This window comes from Macaca thibetana, chromosome 5 (genome assembly GCF_024542745.1).
Source record: "Macaca thibetana thibetana isolate TM-01 chromosome 5, ASM2454274v1, whole genome shotgun sequence".
Taxonomy (NCBI): Eukaryota; Metazoa; Chordata; class Mammalia; order Primates; family Cercopithecidae; genus Macaca; species Macaca thibetana.
The window spans coordinates 138588305-138607496 of record NC_065582.1 but is presented as its reverse complement, the minus strand read 5'-3'; the positions used below and the strand labels follow the sequence as shown (position 1 = coordinate 138607496).

At 35.0% G+C, this 19192-nt stretch overlaps 1 protein-coding gene across 2 annotated transcripts in view; it reads right to left on the bottom strand.

The window, feature by feature from the left end:
* NFXL1 (nuclear transcription factor, X-box binding like 1) overlaps positions 1-19192 on the bottom strand; it is a 72832-nt gene that overhangs the window by 22839 nt on the left and 30801 nt on the right. For both annotated transcript variants that reach the window (XM_050791601.1, XM_050791600.1), the window contains exons 16-18: positions 14497-14518; positions 13930-14070; positions 10448-10614 (exon numbers count right to left, since the gene is read on the bottom strand). In XM_050791601.1, coding sequence (XP_050647558.1) covers positions 10448-10614; positions 13930-14070; positions 14497-14518 — 330 coding nt within the window. The remainder of the gene's footprint in view (positions 1-10447; positions 10615-13929; positions 14071-14496; positions 14519-19192) is intronic.

Genomic DNA, 19192 nt, shown 5'->3' with positions numbered 1-19192 from the left:
TCATGCCTATCCAATGAATTCTCCATAAAGGCCCAAGAAGATAGGGTACAAAAAGCTTATGAATAGCTGAACACAGAAATTCCTGGAGGGTGGTATGAGAATGGTGGGGAAGGGGTAGGAATGGAATTGCCATACCCCTTCTTTCATCCCTCACTCTATGTATCTCTTCATCTGTATACTTTGCAATATCCTTTATAATAAACCAGTAAACATAAATAAGTTTTTCTCTGAGATCTGTGAGGCACTCTAGCAAATTAAACCCAAAGAGGGGGTTGTGTGAACCTAAACTTGAAGCCAGTCAGTCAGATATTCCAGAGGCCTGAACTTGAGACTAGTGTCTGAAGGGGAGGCAGTCTTGTGGGACTGAGCCCTCAACCTACAGGATCTGACACTTTCTCCAGGTAGTCTCAGAAATGAATTACAGGACACCCAGCTGGTGCCTGCTATAAAAGTGACTGTTTTCTTTTTGGTTGGAAGAAACTCCCACACATCTGGTCACAAAAGTCTTTTGTGTTGATTATTGTGGTTTAAGAGCAGAGGAAAAACAGTTTGTGTTTTTTTCCACACAGGACTAAAAGGAAAAGATGACTTAATTCACTGAATTGAAAGCAAATGAAATTATAAGAACTGAAGAGACAGAATTCTATATTAAAACTTATACTTTAATACGTATTTAAGAAAAAAAATCTATAGTGCTGAGGTAATGGAAGCCACCTTAATCCAAATATATCCACATGTCCCCCTCAAAAAACATATAGCTCATTAATAACAAATAAAATCACTAAATCCCATGACTGCAGCACAACCAGAAGATTTCTACAAATTTCTTTTTTTTTTTTGAGACGGAGTCTGGCTCTGTCGCCCAGGCTGGAGCGCAGTGGCCGGATCTCAGCTCACTGCAAACTCTGCCTCCCAGGTTCACGCCATTCTCCTGCCTCAGCCTCTCGAGTAGCTGGGACTATAGGCGCCGGCCACCTCGCCCGGCTAGTTTTTTGTATTTTTTAGTAGAGACGGGGTTTCACTGTGTTAGCCAGGATAGTCTCGATCTCCTGACCTCGTGATCCACCCGTCTCGGCCTCCCAAAGTGCTGGGATTACAGGCTTGAGCCACCGCGCCCAGCTGATTTCTACAAATTTCTATAAACTTCAAATTACCTATAACTAGGAAAAAAAAAAAAAAACAATTTCTGATAGAGCTATTTCTCAAGCTCCCAATGCAAGTATTTTCATAGAGTTAGTGGAGTTCTAAAAAAAACTAAATGGAAAAGAGAAGAGGAGGCTGAGCTAAAATCGCAACAGAAAAACGTCCCCATAAGTATGAAAACCCTGAAAATATCCTGGTAGACCACAGCACTAACTAAAGGGAATGGATTTTAAAAAGCACACAAGGCTGGGTGCATTGGCTCACGCCTCTAATCCCAGCACTTTGGGAGGCCGAGGCAGGTGAACTGCCTGAGCCCAGGAGTTCAAGACCAGCCTCGGCAACATGGCAAAACCCCGTCTCTATAAAAAAACACCAAAATTAGCCTGGTGTGATGGTGTGCACCTGTAGTCCTAGCTACTAGGAAAGCTTAAGTGGGAAGATCACCTGAGCCTGGGAGGTCAAGGCTACAGTGAGCCGTGAGTGTGCCACTGCATCCAGACTGGGAGACAGAAAGACACTTTGTCTCAAAAATTAAAATTAAAATTAAATAAAATAAAGTAAGTACACAAGATTCAAGTAGCCAATCTTGGAAAGGCAACTCTGGGAAGAAGGTAAAAAGGGAAAGGCAGACTTTAGGCAGACTTCTTTAGAAGAAGCCAGCAAAAGAAGAAGGGAAATTTAGGATTTTGCAAGACCAAAGAAAACAAAAGTAAAATAAGGACACATAACTCCTCTCCTCTTCTCAGCACCACCCTAAAACGCCAACCATTTAAAAAAACTGTATTTTCCCACACTGAGAAGAGAGTGGTCATCAACTAGAAATCTTATACTAACCTCTGTCCGAAAACATAAAGATATATAATTTACATCTATAAAAAACTACTATAGAAAATAAACAGAAAATGACATCCAAAGCCCTTTCACTGATGAAAATCCCCTCCTGTATCTCTCACCCAAAAAAAAAAAAAAAAAAAGAAGTACAAAGAAGAAGAAAACTGGAACATAATATTCCAAACTGAAGTAACTATATGAAACACCGCCTGTACAGAAGCGTTAACCTAGCAGACCTGACCGCTCTTTTGAAAGGCCTCCTTGTTAAGACTAGCCCTTGGCTGGTGCTTGGGAATTTGGATTTCAGTAAGGTTTCCACCATTCCTAGAACTGATAAGAACAGCTGACTATGTCTAAACTGTTTGTATAAATCAATGGTTTATGTTGAACAGTTTCTTTCCCTCTGAGAGCCCTGAACTCTGGTATGTACCAGGTGAGGCTGCCTATGTAGCCTTCCCCCAATAAAAACTCTAGGTGCTCAGTCTCTAATGAACTTCTCTGGCTGGAAGCATTTTACAAGTGTTGTCACAACTCATTACTGGGGGAATTAAGTGCATCCTATGTGGCTCCAATGGGAGGAGACTCTGGACGCTTGTGATTGGTTTCCCCTACACTTCACCTCATGTGCCTTTTCCCTTTGCTGACTGTGCCTCCTACCCTTTTGCTGTAATAACTCATAGCTGTAGGTATAACTATATGCTGAGTTCTGTGAGTCCTAGCAAATTACCCAAAATAAGCAAGGTATAAGGGCCCTTCAATACACTACCACCTTAAGTCAGAAAAGCAAAACCTAAGAACATAATGGAGAAGAAAAAGAAGAAATGAACAAAGGTTGACTGAATTTAGGGGAAAAAAAATAAGATAAAATTACATCAGAAATAAAAACTAAATTACAAGGTGCTCATGGAATAACATATTTACAGAAGAACATACTTGAATCAAAAGTTAATAAGGGTCCCTGAAATGAAGCAGCAAAACAACCTAGATGATAAAAATGAGATTTAGAAAAAAGTGTCAAAGAAGTAAATGAGTGAAATTGGAGACCGAAAAAGAAAATCCAACATATACACAATTCGTATCACTAAAAAACAAAAACAAAATAAATGAAACAGATCTGGTATTTAAAACTATAATCCAGGAAAATAAAAATACTGAACTTATATGTTGAAAGGGCTAATCAGGTACCTGGAAAAATTTATCAAAAATTATTAACCCTGAGTCGTACCTTAATAAAAACATTAGATTTTAAAGACGGAGGAGGAGGAGGAGGGAAGTGAAGGAGAAAGAAATAACTTTAGGGGTCCCAGGCAAAAAAGATCAATTAACTCATAAGGAAAAGAGAGATTGGCATCAAATTTCTCAAAAGTAAAATATAAACAAAAGCAACATAGAGCAACATTTCCAAGAAATTCTAGGAAAGAAAGCACCAATAAAAGACTTTTTATACAGTTGTAAATGCTACAGCAAAACATTCTTGAAACATGCAAGGGAATGTTTAAGAATTAAGCATTCAGGGAATACTATACTCACAAGCTCTCTTGGGGAAACTACTAGAGGATGCACTTCATTCATCCAAGAGAAGACTGGGAAATTTCAGCAAAAAGACTGATGGTTGAAATTTAAAATTGAAAATCTAAGAAAAAAAGGGCTGGGCACAGTGGCTCACACCTGTAATCCCAGCACTTTGGGAGGCCAAGGCAGGTGGATCATGAGGTCAGGAGATCGAGACCATCCTGGCTAACACGATGAAACCCCGTCTCTATTAAAAATACAAAAAAATTAGCCGGCGTGGTAGCGGGAGCCTATAGTCCCAGCTACTCAGGAGGCTGAGGCAGGAGAATGGCGTGAACCCGGGAGGTGGAGCTTGCAGTGAGTCGAGATCGTGCCACTGCACTCCAGCCTGGGCGATAGAGCGAAACTCCATCTCAAAAAAAAAAAAGAAAAAAAAAAGAAGAAGAAGAAAAAAAGGTCGGAATGAGGGTAGAAAAATATATATATGTTGTATGTTCTGAAAAAGAATAAAGCATGCAACTAAACAATGAGAAGAGAAGGAGAGAAAAAAAGGCAAATAAAATAACTCACTGATTGTCATACAGTCTTAAACGAGAACCAGGTGATAAAATTAAAAGCTCCAAACCAGTTAGTAAAAGATGAAAGAAACAAGGGTCTAAAGACATTAAAAAGGTACAAATAAAAAGTAATCAACCACTAAACGAAAACAAACCTTAACAGGAGAAACTTTTAAGAGCAGAGAAAACATATCACATAAAGAAAAAGTGACATAACATAATACAAACAGTAATCATAAAGTAATAATTCAGAGCTAAACCAAAGATATTAGTGATATTAAAAATTCTTAAAAGACTTACTTAACTTGCCTATTAAAATGAAAAAGGGGATGCATAAGAACTCAAACAAAGGTATTAAATGTGACAAAGGATACCTTTCAATGCTAAGAGCCAAAATTACTAAAAATGCTGTACAACATGTAACAGCTTAATCATCTTTATAAGCAAAAATCTACAGCAGATGCAAAGACACACAGAAACACACTAATAGGCTAGGCATGATGGCTCACGCCTGTAATCTCAACATTTTAGGAAGCTGAGGCAGGAGGGTCTCTTGAGCCCAGGTGTTTCGAGACCAGCCTGGAAAACATAGTGAGACCACATCTCTACAAAAAATTTCTTAAAAATTATCCAGGCATGGTGGTATGTGGCTGTAGCCCCAGCTACTTGGGAGGCTGAGGCGGGAGGATCACTTGAGCCCAGGAGTTCAAGGCTGTAGTGAGCCATGACCACACCACTGCACTTCAGCTTGGCCAATAGAGTGAGACTGTCTCAAAACACAAAAACAAAACAAAAAGAAACACACTAATAATATGGAATTTTAACACAGCATTTTCAATATAAGACAAAGCTACTGTATTAAAACATGATCCACACACACAACCCAAATCTTATATTCTGATTTGTAAGATATTACATCTTCTCAAGCACATGGAACATTCATAAAAATTGATCACCTTATTTGACAAAGGAAGCACTGTTAAGTTCCATAAATTAGAAAAAAATTACAAACACATGCTCTGATCACAACACAATAAAACTAGATCTTATATTTTTAAAATCTTGAGTTTAGGAGGAAATACAATGTAAAGATACAGAAAGTCTCAAATATAAAGAAAGCAGTACACACATGAATATATGGAATATACCTAAAGCAGTAAATAATCCATAAGCTTTAAGCACATCTATGATAAAAATGAAATCATAAAAATAAATGAATTAAATTCTCAATTCTTCTTAAAGAAATTTAGAAATTTCTTTTTAAAGGAAATAATAAAATAAGAGCAGAAAAAAATGTGGTAAACCATAAAAGAACAGTCAATCCAGTTAATCAAAATTCTAGGTTTTTTAAAATAAAAAACTTTACTGACACTCAAGAAAAAGGGAGAAAGCAAAAATATTCAAAATAAGAATGACAAGGGGAAATCGTAAAACAACAACAAAATTTTCATCACAATAAGCAACTACTTTACAAACTTTTATACAAATAAATTTGAAAAATCTAGATGAAATAGATAATTTATAAGCAAAATAACAGTTTCCCAAAAATGACCCCATAAGAGAGAAATTTTCATTAGAAAAAACAGAGAAAGTTATCAAAAACAACACATACATACCAGGCCCAGATGGTTTCATAGAGGAATTCCATAAAACCCTCAATGACCAGTTAATCCCAATGATACTACATAAAATATTCTAAAGCAAAGAAAACCAAGGAAATAGCCAAGTTTATTTTGTAAAACAAATGTAATGTTGATACCCAAATCTGACAAAGACAATACAAAATTTGAAAATTACAGACTAATACAATTAATGAACATTTTTTAAATCCTAAATATTAGCTAATCAAAATCAACAGATCCAAAGATTAAAATGTTATGATTATCTCCACAGATGCTAAAATATCATTTGGCAAATTCAGCATCCAATCCTGATTTAAATATACACACACATTTAAGAAAACAGAAATTGTTGGATACTCTCTAACATGGTGACAAAGCCAACATCTTACATAATGTAGAAATACAGGAAGTAATTCCTCTAAAGAAAAACAAGGCAGGGCCGATACTATTTAACACTGGACTGGAGATGTTAACCAATGATACGAGATGAGAGAAATCAATTATGAGGCAAAAGTATTGTAAAGAAAGACCAAACCCCAAGGAAAAAAAATATGCGAAGGACGGCAACAGCCAATTCACTAAAATAAATTTAAAAATGGTCCTTATCAAAACAGAGAGCTTAGAAGCAATGATACACAAGGAGCAAAAAGCACACCAAGTGGTTTTTAAATATCACTGTCCATTAACAAGGCCCTTAGAGAAATATCTGAGTCCTGGGCTAGGATACGTAAAGTACAAAATGAGCCTGGGACATTTTCATTAGCCAGAAAAAAAAAGAAAATACTAAAACAAAGATGGAAACACATCAAAGGGACAAGAGAACCAGTTTAAAGACCCTCTCATGGGCCTTTCACATTCAGTAAATTAAACATCAAAATGATGGCGAAGGACCAAATAAAGAATCCACTGGTTCATGCTAGTATTAACATACGAGGTGGGGCTAGCTCTTACAGTAAAATGTCAATTAATAAATTTAGCAGATGGAGTTGGAAAATTCTCACTTGGCAACTTCTTATTTGTTTTATAAAATACACTTAGTTATTTCCTTGGGTTTCTATGCTCTAGAATACTTAATATAGTATCATTGGGATTAAATGGTCAAGGGTTTCATTAATGAAGCATCTGGGCACACATGCACATGTGTGTTGTTCTTGAGAGCTTTTTCTATTTTCTCAAATGTTATCGTAGTAACAACTGATTTACAACAGAATCATCAATGGATGCTAAAATTCATGGGTGAAAGTTTGATGAGGAACAAGCTATATAAACAAACAGAATGCAGGTGTGAGACTGCTCAAGTTCATCATTACCATCCATTAATAATGCAAAATTGCCCTCTAAATTCCCCCTACAAAATTTCTAAGACTAAAAATTATAATACTCTATTTTTGAGATTTCAACAAAATAACTTTAATATAAGAAAAGAATAAAATTTGTCTTCTATAATTTAACAAAGCATGAGTCTAGAGTTTAGGGAACAAAAATATTAGCTAATATGAACAGGAATTTTTCAAAATGTAATTATGCTAAAAAATATGAAATAAAGTAATATTCCCAAATGAAACTTGAGTAAAATATATTTACAAAAAGTTCACTTTACAGACTGGAGTGAAACAGCCAGGAGAGTTAAATGGTAAATTATATCATTATTAAATAAAAGGGAAAGTTTTTTCTTCCATCTAAATAATCCATAAGCAAAAACTGGCATTTTTTTAAATAAAGAAAACATACTGGTTTGGTCATATCCTAGTGTGATAGGTGCTATAACAGCAATGCTTATAATAAACAAAGGCCTACCTTTTAAATCCATAAATTAAAAATTATGCCTAAGTAGGCTGGGCGTGGTGGCTCATGCCTGTAATCCCAGCACTTGGGAGGCCAAGGTGGGTGGATCATGAGGTCAGGAGTTCAAGATCAGCCTGACCAACATGGTGAAACCCCATCTCTACTGAAAATACAAAAACTAGAAGGGTGTGGTGGCACGCGCCTGTAATCCCATTTACTCAGGAGGCCAAGGCAGGAGAATTGCTTGAACCCGGGAGGCAGAGATTGCAGTAAGCCAAGATCGTGCCACTGCACTCCAGCCTGGCGACAGAGCAAGACTCCATCTCAAAAAAAAAAAAAAAAAAAAAAAAAAAAAAAAAAAATATGCCTAACTACTGGCATAACTCAGAGATATTGCAGGTTCAGTTCCAGACCACCTTAATATAGCAAATATTACACTAAAGCAAGTCACACACATTTTTTGGCTTCCCAGTGCATATAAAAGTTATGTTTACACAATACTGCAGTCTACTAAGTATGCAATAGCATTACATAATAAAAAACAATGTATATACCTTAATTTAAAAATACTTTATTACTAAAACCTACTAACACTCATGTGAGCCTTCAGTCAGTCTTAATGTTTTTGCAGGTGGAGCATCTTGCCTAGATGTTTATGGCTGCTGACTGATCAGGGTGGTAGCTGAAGATTGAGGTGGCTGTGGCAATTTAAAAAAATAAGACAATAGAGTTTGCTGCATCAATCAACTCTTCCTTTCAGGAAGATTTCTCTGTAGCATGCGATGCTGTGTTTCACAGCATTTTATCCACAGTAGAACTTCTTTCAAAATTCCTATCAAACCTGCTGCTGCTTTATCAACTAAGTTTGGGTAATATTCTAAATCCTAATCCTTTGTTGTCATTTCAGCAATGTTCACAGCATCTTCACCAGAAGTAGATTCCACTTTCTTTGTTCATCCATTAGAAGCAACTTCTCATCTGTTTAAGTTTTATCATGAGACTGCAACAATTCAGTCCCATCTATGGGCTCCACTTTTAATTATAGTCCTCTAGCTATTTCCACCACATCTGCAGTTACTTTCTGCACTGAAGTCTTGAACAAAATCATCTATTAGGGCTGGAATCAACTTCTTCCAAACTCCTGTTCCTGTTGACATGAGTGTTCTTAATGACATCTAGAATGGTGACTCCTTTCCAGAATGTTTTCAGTTTACCCAGATCCATCAGAGAAATCACTACCTATATCTGGCATGTATTTCTCAAAAAATTAGACCTGAAAGTTGAAATTACTCCTTGAACCATGGACTGCAGAATGAATGTTGTGTTAGCAGGCACGAACACAACATTCATCTCCTTGCATATCTCCATTATAGCTCTTGGGTAACCAGGTATATTGTCAATGAGCAGTAATATTTTTAAAGGACTCTTTCTGATCAGTAGGTCTCAACAGTGGGCTTAAAATATTCAATAAACCATGCTGTAAACAGATATACTGTCATCCAGAATTTGTTGTTCCATTTATAGAGCACAGACTAGATGTAGCATAATTTTCAGAATGGTAAATGAGTACTGGCTTCAATTTAAAGTCACTAGCTGCATTAGGGCCCTAACAAGAGAGTTGGCCTGTCCTTTGACACTTTAAAGCCAGGCACTGACTTCTCTCTAACTATGAAAGTCCTAGATAGCATTTTCTTTCAATAGAAGGCTGTTTTGTCTACATTGGAAATCTGTTATTTAGTGTAGCCACCTTCATGAATGATCTTATCTAAACTTTCTTGGATAATTTGCTGCAGCTTCTGCATCGGCACTTGCTGCTTCACCTTGAACTTTCATGTTATGGAGATGGCTTCTTCCTTAAACCTTAATGAACCAACCTATGCTGCCTTCAAATTTTTCTTCTGCAGCTTCCTCATCTCTTTCTGTCTTCACAGAATTGAAGAGAGTTAGGAACATCTCTAAATGTTGTGGCTGCTTTGATCTTCTATCCAAACCACTAAAACTTTCTCCATATCAGCAATAAGGCTGCTTTGCTTTCTTATCATTCTGTGTTCACTGGAATGAACTTTAATTTCCTTTAAGAATTTTTCCTTTGCATTCATAACATGGCTAACTGTTTGGTGCAAGAGACCTAACTTTTAGCCTATCTCAGCTTTTGACATGTCTCTCTAAGCTTAATCATTTCTATCTTTTGATTTAAAGTCAGACATGTGACTTTTCCCTTCACTTGAACAGTTAGAAGCCATTGTAGAGTTATTAATTGGCCTAATTTCAATGCTGTTGTTTCTCAGAATAAGGAGGCGCAAGGAGAGGGAGAGAGATAGGGGAACTGCTAGTGATGCAGTTCAATCACACACAACATTTATCAATAATTCACCGTCTCACAGAAGTGCAGTTCATGGCACCCCAAAACAATTACAATGGAAACATCAAAGATCACTGATCACAGATTATCATAACAGATATGAAATGAAAAAGCTTGAATATTGTGAGAATTATCAAAATGTGACAGAGACACAAAGTGAGCATATGCTGTTGAAAAAATGGCATCAATAGTCTTGCTCAATGCAGGCTGACAAAAAACTCTAATTTGTAAAAAACTCAGTATCTGCCAAGTACCATAAAGTGAAGTCCAATAAAACAAGGTGTGCCTGTATGTACAAGTCAAGTTTTGATTGAACAAAATTCTAATTTGACATAGTCAAACTATCAGGTATAGGAGTATTTCTTTAATGTTTTTAAAAGCAGTGAAACCATTTTTTTCATAACAAAATCTTATACAGAATCCCAAAATGGAAAAAAAGCACAATTTCCCTGTTTGAATTCAGGATGAAGTATCCAGAAAGTGTAGTATTCTACATGTCTTCCTTCCAGGTCTCTATTAGAAAATCTAGGCATCTAGAGTTTAAGCAAAGTACACTATAAAGGGTTCTTAATTATAAAAAGATACCAATTCAACTAATTGTAATAAAATAAGACTTTTTTTTTCAGTCTACTTACCTACATTCCACATATAGGCTTGTGATCTTACAGTGACATTTTATTCTAAGCATCTGAACACAAGGTGGACATTCTCCAGGGTGACATGGCAAAATACACGGGTGAAGACAACCTAGTGGCCGTGACTTGGAGCACCCTTCCTCACAATGAAGGCATTCTGGGCCCGCCTGAAAAATAGCATGGAAATAAATCACCTAAGTACAAGGTAAGCCTAACATTTCTATATGTTAGAGTTATAAAATTTATATATACCATTAAAATAAAGTACTTCTGCAGCTCTTAGAAACACAGTTAATCAAATGGTACATGCTCTCATTTATCTTAAAAATATTAAAACTAAAGAATAGCAAGATTGTCAATATGACTATTATCCATATAGATTTTTTTTGCCTATGAGTCTCATTAAGTCAAATTGCCTCATTTTTAAATGAACCTTAAAATGAACTTGACTATATAAAGTATCCCACTAAAAATGTAAATTGCTTCCTAAAGAATAGTCAAAGACAGAAAAAAATATACACAGTAAAAATGTTCATTGATTTCTATACAATAATCAACACTGACCTAAAGAAATCAATACACTGTTAACACATAAATAAAAATTCCAAAGCACTAAACAGTCTGGAGGTAATTATCTCACCTTGCCAAAGAGAAACACATATAGAGTGAAAAAATAATGACCAGTAGTTTATATTTTAATGCACATCAAGGAATTAAAGTTAAATTACATTTTACAAATAAATGTACCTCAATGTAACTTAACAAGGCACATTTTTTCTAGTGATTTAATAATGTTAAATCCCTTTTCTCTAGTGATTTAATAATGTTAACTAGTATTACAATCTACTAAAGAAGGTTAAAAATACTTGTTTCAGGATATTGTTTGTTTTCTCACATCATACTTGAGGTAAAATAAGAGAGCTATAGACGTGGATATTAAATCTTAAAGGTCAAACATTTTTATTATTATTCCAAAGAGAAGCCATGATTACAACAATTATTATGATAAAATTCTAAGCTATTTTTTGACATATAGGATTAAAAAGAAATAGTGTTTCAAATTATAAAAATATTATTTTATAATTTTATAAAATAATTTTATTTTTAAAAAGTATATTCATTTATTCCACAAATACTCAACACTTATGCGCTGGGAATTGTTCTTGGCACTGGGAAGACATGAGATAGGCTCCTGGAACCTACATTTATGTGGGGAGGTAAAGAACATAAATATAATGTCTTTGTAACTACTCTGAAGATAAAGCAGGATAAGAAAGAGTGATGGCAGCAACAAGAAGGAAACCTGACTGATAAAGATCACGTGTGAATAGAAATCGAGTTAAATGAGGGAGAGAGCCACCAGAAAGGAGAGTTCCAGAGGAAAGGAACAAATACAAAGGCTCTAAGAAAAAACAAATGTAGAATGTTCAAGTAACAGGATGAACAGAGGTAGAAGTGAGTAAGCAAGAGAGTGATAAGTAGTCAGATGAAAGTTGGGGAAGATCATTACTGAGCCTTTATAGGCCATTGAAAAGGATTTAAATTTTGGTCAGAGAGTGACTGAAAACTACCAAAGGATATGGAGCAGGAAGATGATACTCGATTTACATTTTTCAAAAGATTATCTGGCTGATGCAATAAAACAAAGTGAGAGTAGAAAAGCTGGCTAGGAAATTACTGCAGAAACCTAAGTCAAAGGTGATGGTGGCTTAGATGAGGATGGTAGAGGTACAGGTTATGATAAACTGTCAGATTCAGGATCTATTTTGATGATAAACCTAACAGGATTATCTGTGGGAAAAGGACAACAAAGACAAGAAAGAAATCAAGCATGATTCCTATGTCTTTGATCTGCACAACTGGGTAAAAATGGTAACATGACTTTCTGAGATGGGAAAGACTGAGCAAGTATTAGGCAGTGAGTAACAAAATATGCAAAGAGAACCAAAGTTAACATAAAGAGTTTATTTCATTTGCTCTTCCTATGTGGTACACCTACAAAAATCTTCTATTTAAATAACATGAGTAGAAGAGCATATTGGGCTGGGAGTTAAAAGATCAGGCATAGTACTTTCTGATTTGCTACTCTCCTGTTGCAGAATCATGGACAAGTCACAGAGCTTCAGTTTCTCTATTTGCAAAACAAAAAGTATACTTAGAATATGAGCTCCTTCCAGCTATGGGGGAAACAAACAAACAAACAAACAAAAATCACAGAATCTACACTAGCTAAGCTATTTTCCTGGATCACTTCCAATATCAAGTTCTATCTTCTAGGAAAGACTATCTTAGTTAAGAAATACAGCAAGTCAATCTGTCAAATATCATATGCAGTTCTCATTTAAAAAGAAAAACAGAAGCTTTAACCCAGGAAGCAATTTGGGGATTATCCACAATAAATCTCTTAATAGTCACATCAGCTTTGAAAATAAGCTTTTTCTGACTCACTTCATATTCTGGAAATCTGGAAGAGGGAAGCCATAGAGCAGCTACACTGTAACTAGTTAAAATGATTCTGTATCATTATTTGTTAGTTTGATTTTAAAATTCTAGTATCCTTTTGTTTTATCATGAGTACATTTTTGAGGGTCAAGTCATGGATCGATGAAGAAATTATAAGCAATATATTTACACATATGCTTGCACATGAAAAAGAAGAATACCTATGTTGTCATGTATTATAAATTGAAGACAAAAAAAAAACCCCTAACAATGCAACTAAAATTTTCAATAACACAAGTCATATTAATAATTTAAATAGTTGTAAATTCAATGTTAATAATAAAGTGACACTTAAATTTTCTGGCCTATTTCTCATTTAGACACAAGTATTACAACTCCCTATAGAATGGAAGTCTAGAAAAAAATTATTTTACAACTAAAGTTTAACACTAGCTACATTTGTTTTTCCTTGTAAGATGACAATTTTTAGAGATCTTTGAATAGCTGAGTTCTCAAACACTTGTAAAATGCTTTTAGTTAATTATACACATAGAAACAGTGCTCATCTGTGATGCCATTTATTTTACTTTCAACAAAAGATTGGGAATTTATTTAAATTTATTAAAATTATGAACAACATCCATCCTGTGTGTCAGGTTTGAAAACTAACTTGGAGTAAATGCTCTAAACTCAGATATGAACAGAAAGAAATGGAGGTGATACTCTTACCTACTATCTAAGAAGATACATAATCTATGTATTTTTATCATAAAACCATATCCTATGTATTAACACAGGTACAGTATGTAAAGGATTCCACATTAAAAGGCACATTATTATGAACTGGAATAAACATACAGAACTATACACACCAAGCTGTTTAAGACAGCTGTTTTAGGAAAGGCAAGGAAGGAGAAGGGATGAGGGCAAAAAAAGAGGAAGGAAGCTAAAGCAAAACAGAAAAATATTTATGGTATAACTGCTGTAAAAACGTTTCAAGAATACTACGGGCAGATATACATTCAATCTAAGAACATTACCTTGTTTTTTCCAGTGCAGCCATCAATTTTGGTTACTTTGTGGCATTCTTTCATACATGTGTGATTCTGACAATCTAAGATTCTTCCACAAACTCTTTTACAAGAGTAGGGTCCTACAGCATGGCATGGTAGTGGACTCACCTTAAAAAATAAAGGAAATCAGCACAGCACACATTACACAAATGTTTCTGGACATATTACATGTTTCCAAAATTACTCTGCTATCATTTGAGAACAAGTTTCAGAAAGGTATAATAAGTTTGCACAGATAATATTGATTATCAAAATCAAAGTAACCTATCAAAATATTCCAAAGTAATGAATGCCAAGAAGGAAAACATCCTCCTCCTAAAAGGAAAATTCAATACGATTCGGTAGTGAATGCATATCCACAGGCTAATTCTCAAATAAAGGCACTACATATTTTTTAAATTAGTAAACTCTTGTACTCTTTATAACAGTAAAAAACAATACTTTGACTTTATTATTTCTAACAACTCTAGTAAAGCTATACTATGTAATAGTATAGATTATAAGCTTTACTTTAAAATTGTGCCTATAACTCACCTCATGTTTCCCAAGACATTCCCTACAAGGAAAAAATAAAATAAAATGAAAACATTACAAATTATTCAAAAACAATATCTAAAGATGCTAACTCTACTAGCAGTAAAAAAATAAACAAAAATGGAATAAGCAATTATAGTAAAGTTACAGGACACAAAGTTAATATGCAAAGGTCAATTGATTTCCTATATAGTAGCAATGAGCAATTAGAATTTGAAGTTAAAAACATAACACTACATTAGCACAACAAATGAAATACTTGGGTATGAATTTAACAAAATATATACAAGACCTCTATGGGAAAACTACAACATACTGATGAAAGAAATCAAAGATTTAAATAAATGAAGAGATATTCCACGTTCACAGTTACAAAGACTCAAAATTATTAAGATGTAGTTTATTTCCAATTTGATCCAGATTCAATATGATTCCAATCAAAATACCAGCAAGTTATTTTGTATGTATCAACAAACTGATTCTAATGTCTATATGGAAAGATAACAGACCCAGAACAGCCAACACAATACTGAAGAAAGAAAAGTTGAAAGATTACAGATAGATAGGAAGAACAAGTTCTGGTGTTTTATAGTTATCCCACAGTGCTATAAAACTATTGTTATCTATTGTTAACTATAGTATCTATTGTTAACTATAGGTAACAATAGTTACCTATAACAATGGATATCTATATAGATATCTATAACTATAGTTACAGATAACTATAGTTAACAATAATATATATTTTCAAATAGCTAGAAAAGAGGATACTGAATGTTCCCAAAACAAAGAACAATATCCATTGTCTGAGATAATGGATATGCTAATTGCCCTGATCTGATCACTATATATCACACTATATATCACTATATCACACTGTATATACTGAAACAGCATTACATTTCCTATAAATATGTATAATTATTATGTATCAATTGAAAATAAAACAGTTAAAATCCAAAACACTGACAATACCATATGTTGGTGAGAATATAGAGCAACAATTCTCACTCATTGTTGTGAGACTGCAAAATGATTCAGACACTTTAGTAAACAGTTTGACAGCTTCTTAAAAAGCTACACAAAGTCTTACCATGTGATCCGGCAATTACACTCCTAAGAATTTACCCAAATGAGCTGAAAACTTATGTCTACACAAAAATCTGCACATAAATGTTTATAGCAGCTTAATTCTTAATTGCCAAAATTGGAAGCAACTAAAATGTTCTTCTATGGTAAATGGATAAACAAACTATGGTACCTTTATGCAATGGATTATTATTCAATGATAAAAATAAATGAGCTATCAATCCATGAGAAGACACAGAGGAACCATAAAACCACACTGCTAAGTGAAGAAGCCAGTCTGAAAATGCTGCACACTGTAAAATTCCAACCATATGACACGCTGGAAAAGGGAAAACTATAGAGACAATAAAAAGATATGTGGTTGCTAGGAGTTTGAGATGAGGAAGGGAAAAGAAGGTTGAACAGGTACAGCACAGGGCATTTTTAGGGCAATGAAACTATTGTGTATAAAACTAATAGTAAATATATGACACTATGCATTTGTTAAAACCCAAAAGTAAACCCTAATGTAATCTATGGACTTTAGCGAATAATAACGTACCAATATTGGTTCCTCAACAGTAAAAATTGTATCACTAATGAAAGTTGGTAATAGAGAAAACTGTGTGGTATGGGGGCCCACATAGGAACTCTGTACTTTCTGTGCAATTTTCTCTGTAAATGTGAACACTTTCTTAAAAAATAAAGTCTATTTAAGAAAACAAACACATCATTTCCCTTTCCAGGGAATGGTTTAAAAATGGTCTAATGAAATGTGAAAAGAGTTCTCCTGTGGAGCTTCGGAGAAGTTTCCTTACCCTTACAAAAAAAAAAAAAGAGAAAGAAAGAGAAGGTGATGATGATGACACACAGAAGGCATACACATTTCCATTTCTCCCTTTGGAAACTTTCATGTCTGGGTTGAGAAGTTAACAAAAAAGCAAACAGCCTGAGGTCAAAGATGACACACCAAGGATAACAAAATGGAAAGACAATCTGAGGTTTTGATGAGGTGTAATTGAATGAGCCAAATTTACCAACAATAGAGCTGCTCTACTTCCAGTCTAATTATGTTGAGGGATAAATATTACTGCTCTTTTTAGTTAGGTTTTCATTTAGATTTTGTCCTTTCTACTGTACAAATCCTGTTATTCCTTTTATTGAATTTCTTAAACAAAATGTTCTTTTCAGGCTATATAAGTGGAATTGTTTTCTTAATTTCATTTTCAGACTGTTTGTTTCCAGTGTACAGAAATTCCACTGGCTTTGTATAGTGATGTTTTTTACAACAGTAATGAACTCATTAAGAAACTCATATAGTATTTTTGAGGACTCCTTAAGACTTTTCACATACAAGATCATGTCATCTGAAAATGCAAATTGTTCTTCTTTATTCCAAGTAAAAAGACATTTTTAATTTCTTTCTCTAGCCTAATTGCTCTGGCTAAAAATTCTAGTACAATGTTGAAAGAAGTGGCAGGAGCAGGCATCCTAGTCTTGTTCCTGTTATTAGGCAGAAAACTTTCAATCTTTCACCACGACGTATTACGTGAACTGTGTGGGTTTTTCACAGATGCCCTTTATCAGGTTGAGGAAATTATCTTTTTCTTCCACGTTTTTTGAGTGTTTTTATCAAGAAAGTTTGTCAGATTCTGTCAAATGCTGTGCTACATCTATCAATTGCCCTTTACTCTGCTGATAAGAATTACACCAATTGGATGAGCAGTGGCTTGCTTATGCCTATAATCCTAGCACTCTGGAAGGCCATGGCAGGAGGACTGCTGGAGGCCAGGAGTTTGAGACCAGCCTGGGCAACACAGTGAAACCTTATCTCTACAAAAATTTTAAAAACCAGCCAGATGTGGTGGCTCATGCTTTGGGAGGCCAAGATGGGTGGATCATGAGGTCAGGAGTTCGAGACCAGCCTGACCAACATGGTGAAACTCCATCCGTACTAAAAAATACAAAAATTAGCCATCGTGGTGGCACACACCTGTAATCTCCGCTACTCAGGAGGCTGAGGCAGGAGAATTGCTTGAACCTGGGAGGCAGAGCTTGCAGTGAGCCAAGATTGCACCACTGCACTCCAGCCTGGGCAACAAAGCGAGACTCTGTCTCTAAATAAATAAATAAAATAAAATTTAAAATAAATAAGTAAATAAATAAAACATTAGCTAGATATGGTGGCGCATGCTTGTAGCCCCAATTACTCAGTAGGCTAATGTAGGAGAATCCCTTGTGCCCAGGAGTTTGAAGCTACAGTAAGTCAGGACTGTACTACTGCACTCCAGCCTGGGCGAGAGTGAGACCTAAGAATTATACTGATTGATTTTCTTATGTTGAATCAACCTTATATTTCTGGGATAATTCCATTTGGTCATGGTATATAATCTTTATACATGGTACTGGATTCAATTTGCTAGTATTTTGTGGAGAATTTTTGCATCTATATTCTTATGTGATATTGGTCTGCAGCTTTTTTTGTAATGTCTTCCTCTGGTTTTAGTATTAGGGAAATACCAGCCTTGTTAAATTAAGTTGGGAAGTGACCCTCCTTAAGTGAAAGGATTGGTGTTAATTCTTCTTTATACTTTTGGTATAATTCACGAGTGAAGCCATCTGGTCCTGGTTTTTCTTGGTGGTAAATTTTTTATTACTAATTCAATCTCTTCAGATTTTCTGTTTCTTCTTGAGTCAGTTTCAGTAGTTTGCTGCTAAGAATTTCTCCATGATATTAGTAACCAATAGAGAGTTGTAGTGGCTATACTAACATCAGACAAAATTTACAAATTGTTGCTACACACAAAGGACATTTTATAATGGTAAGGACCTCTGAAAACTCTCTCCTTACTGACATTACTATACCTATCTTGAACCTCGTTATTTTACAAACAAACGGAGAAGGTATATGACTTATTCATAGAAGAAGTTAGTGGGAAGCACAACCCTAAACTCAAGAGCCATTACTCTAAGAGACAATCTGTTTTAATACACACACACACACACACACACACACACACACACACACACATATCTTCCAGCAACATATTCCAGTCAAGTAAGAAAGAAAGACCATTGTAAATCTAATTTCATTTTTTAAACCTCTAGTAAACATGACTTAGTAATTCCAGGCAGTTTTTCTACTGTCAAATAATATTTTATCCAAACTGAGATTTCAAGCAAATTAACCGAATTAAATAAGATAGACATATATGTTAAATAATCTTAATATAAAACAGACTAAGGGCTAGGCACGGTAGCTCACACCTGTTATCCTAGCAATCTGGGTGGATCACTTGAGGCCAGGAGTTTGAGACCAGCCTGGGCAACATGGAGAAATCCCAGCTTTACTAAAACTACAAAAATTAGCTGGGCACGGTATGCACACCTGTAGTCCCAGCTACTCGGGAGGCTGAGGCAGGAGAATCGCTTGAACCTGGAAGAAGGTTGCAGTGAGCCGAGATTGAACCACTGCACTCTAGCCTGGGTGACAGAGACTCCGTCTCAAAAAAAAAAACAAAAAAAACCCAGACTAAGGAACTCAATGCTAACTAGGTACTATGTATATGACAACATTTTTGTGTCTATGAATTATAATATCAATGTCTCTTCTGTTTCTCTCAAGGAA